Raw genomic sequence first — 1,045 nt, forward strand, 5'->3', positions numbered from 1 at the left:
AACTGGTAGTGCATGGTCTGGTGGATGCGCTCTGTGACGCTGCCCAGCCACTCCTGGAAGGACAGGGACACCTGGGATTCATCCAGCACCTGGTTACAGCCTGTGGGGCACAGGAAAGGGACACAGCAATGTCACCCTGCCCCACAGGGACACAGCAATGTCACCCTGCCCCACAGCTCAGCCCCACAGGGACACAGCAATGTCACCCTGCCCCACAGGGACACTGCAATGTCACCCTGCCCCACAGCTCAGCCCCAGGGACCAGCTCAGGGCGGGATGGGTGAGCTTTGTGTGGGGAAAAGCAGGAAAATGAGGGATTTGTGTGGATTTCCAGGGAAAACTGAAGGCACGAGGGGGGAAAGCACCAAGCAAAGGCTGCGGTGCCAGTGTGGAGGGAGGGTTTTCCACAGGGATGTGGGGAAACCCACGGGATTTAGTGGTGCTGGAGGGACCTTTCCTCTCCCAAACATCCCACAGAATGCCAGCAGAAGTCACTCATGGAGTCTGGGAATGGTTTGGGTTGGGAGGGACCTTAAATCCCATCCAGTCCCACCCAGTGTCCCAGGGTACTCCAGCCTGGCCTTGGGCACTCCCAGGGATCCAGGGGCAGCCACAGCTGCTCTGGGAATTCCATCCCAGCCTCTCCCCACCCTGAGGTAAGAATTCCTTCCCAAAATCCCATCTAAACACGGATTTGGGTTGGAGGAACCTCCAAGTCCCCCCATTCCCACCATGGGTCCCACACCTTGCACAGAGCCAGGCTCCTCCAAGCTGCCCTTGGACACTTCCAGAGATCCCAGCTGCTCTGGGAATCCCATCCCGGTCTGTCCCCACCCTCACAACCAGCAATTCCCTCCCAAACCCACATCCAGCTGTGCAAACCCAGCGCTGGCACTGCCCCAGGGCTCACCGTGTCTCTTCAGCGAGGAGGAGGAGGAGGAGGAGGAGGAGACCGGCGGCTTCCTCAGGCCGCTCCTCCTGGGGCCGGGATGAGCCGGGTCTGGAGCCAGGAGGGGCCCGGGCAGCTGCGGCCCTGAGGGAGGGA

General features: G+C 61.0%; 1 protein-coding gene across 1 annotated transcript in view; it reads right to left on the reverse strand.

Moving 5' to 3' along the window:
• Nucleotides 1-1,045, reverse strand: part of C22H2orf42 (chromosome 22 C2orf42 homolog) — a 20,788-nt gene that overhangs the window by 16,113 nt on the left and 3,630 nt on the right. Inside the window, exons 4-5 of the mRNA XM_033519391.1 lie at nucleotides 911-1,033; nucleotides 4-100 (exon numbers count right to left, since the gene is read on the reverse strand). Of these exons, the coding sequence (XP_033375282.1) occupies nucleotides 4-100; nucleotides 911-1,033 (220 nt within the window). The remainder of the gene's footprint in view (nucleotides 1-3; nucleotides 101-910; nucleotides 1,034-1,045) is intronic.

The sequence above is a fragment of the Parus major genome, chromosome 22 (assembly GCF_001522545.3).
Source record: "Parus major isolate Abel chromosome 22, Parus_major1.1, whole genome shotgun sequence".
Classification (NCBI taxonomy): Eukaryota; Metazoa; Chordata; class Aves; order Passeriformes; family Paridae; genus Parus; species Parus major.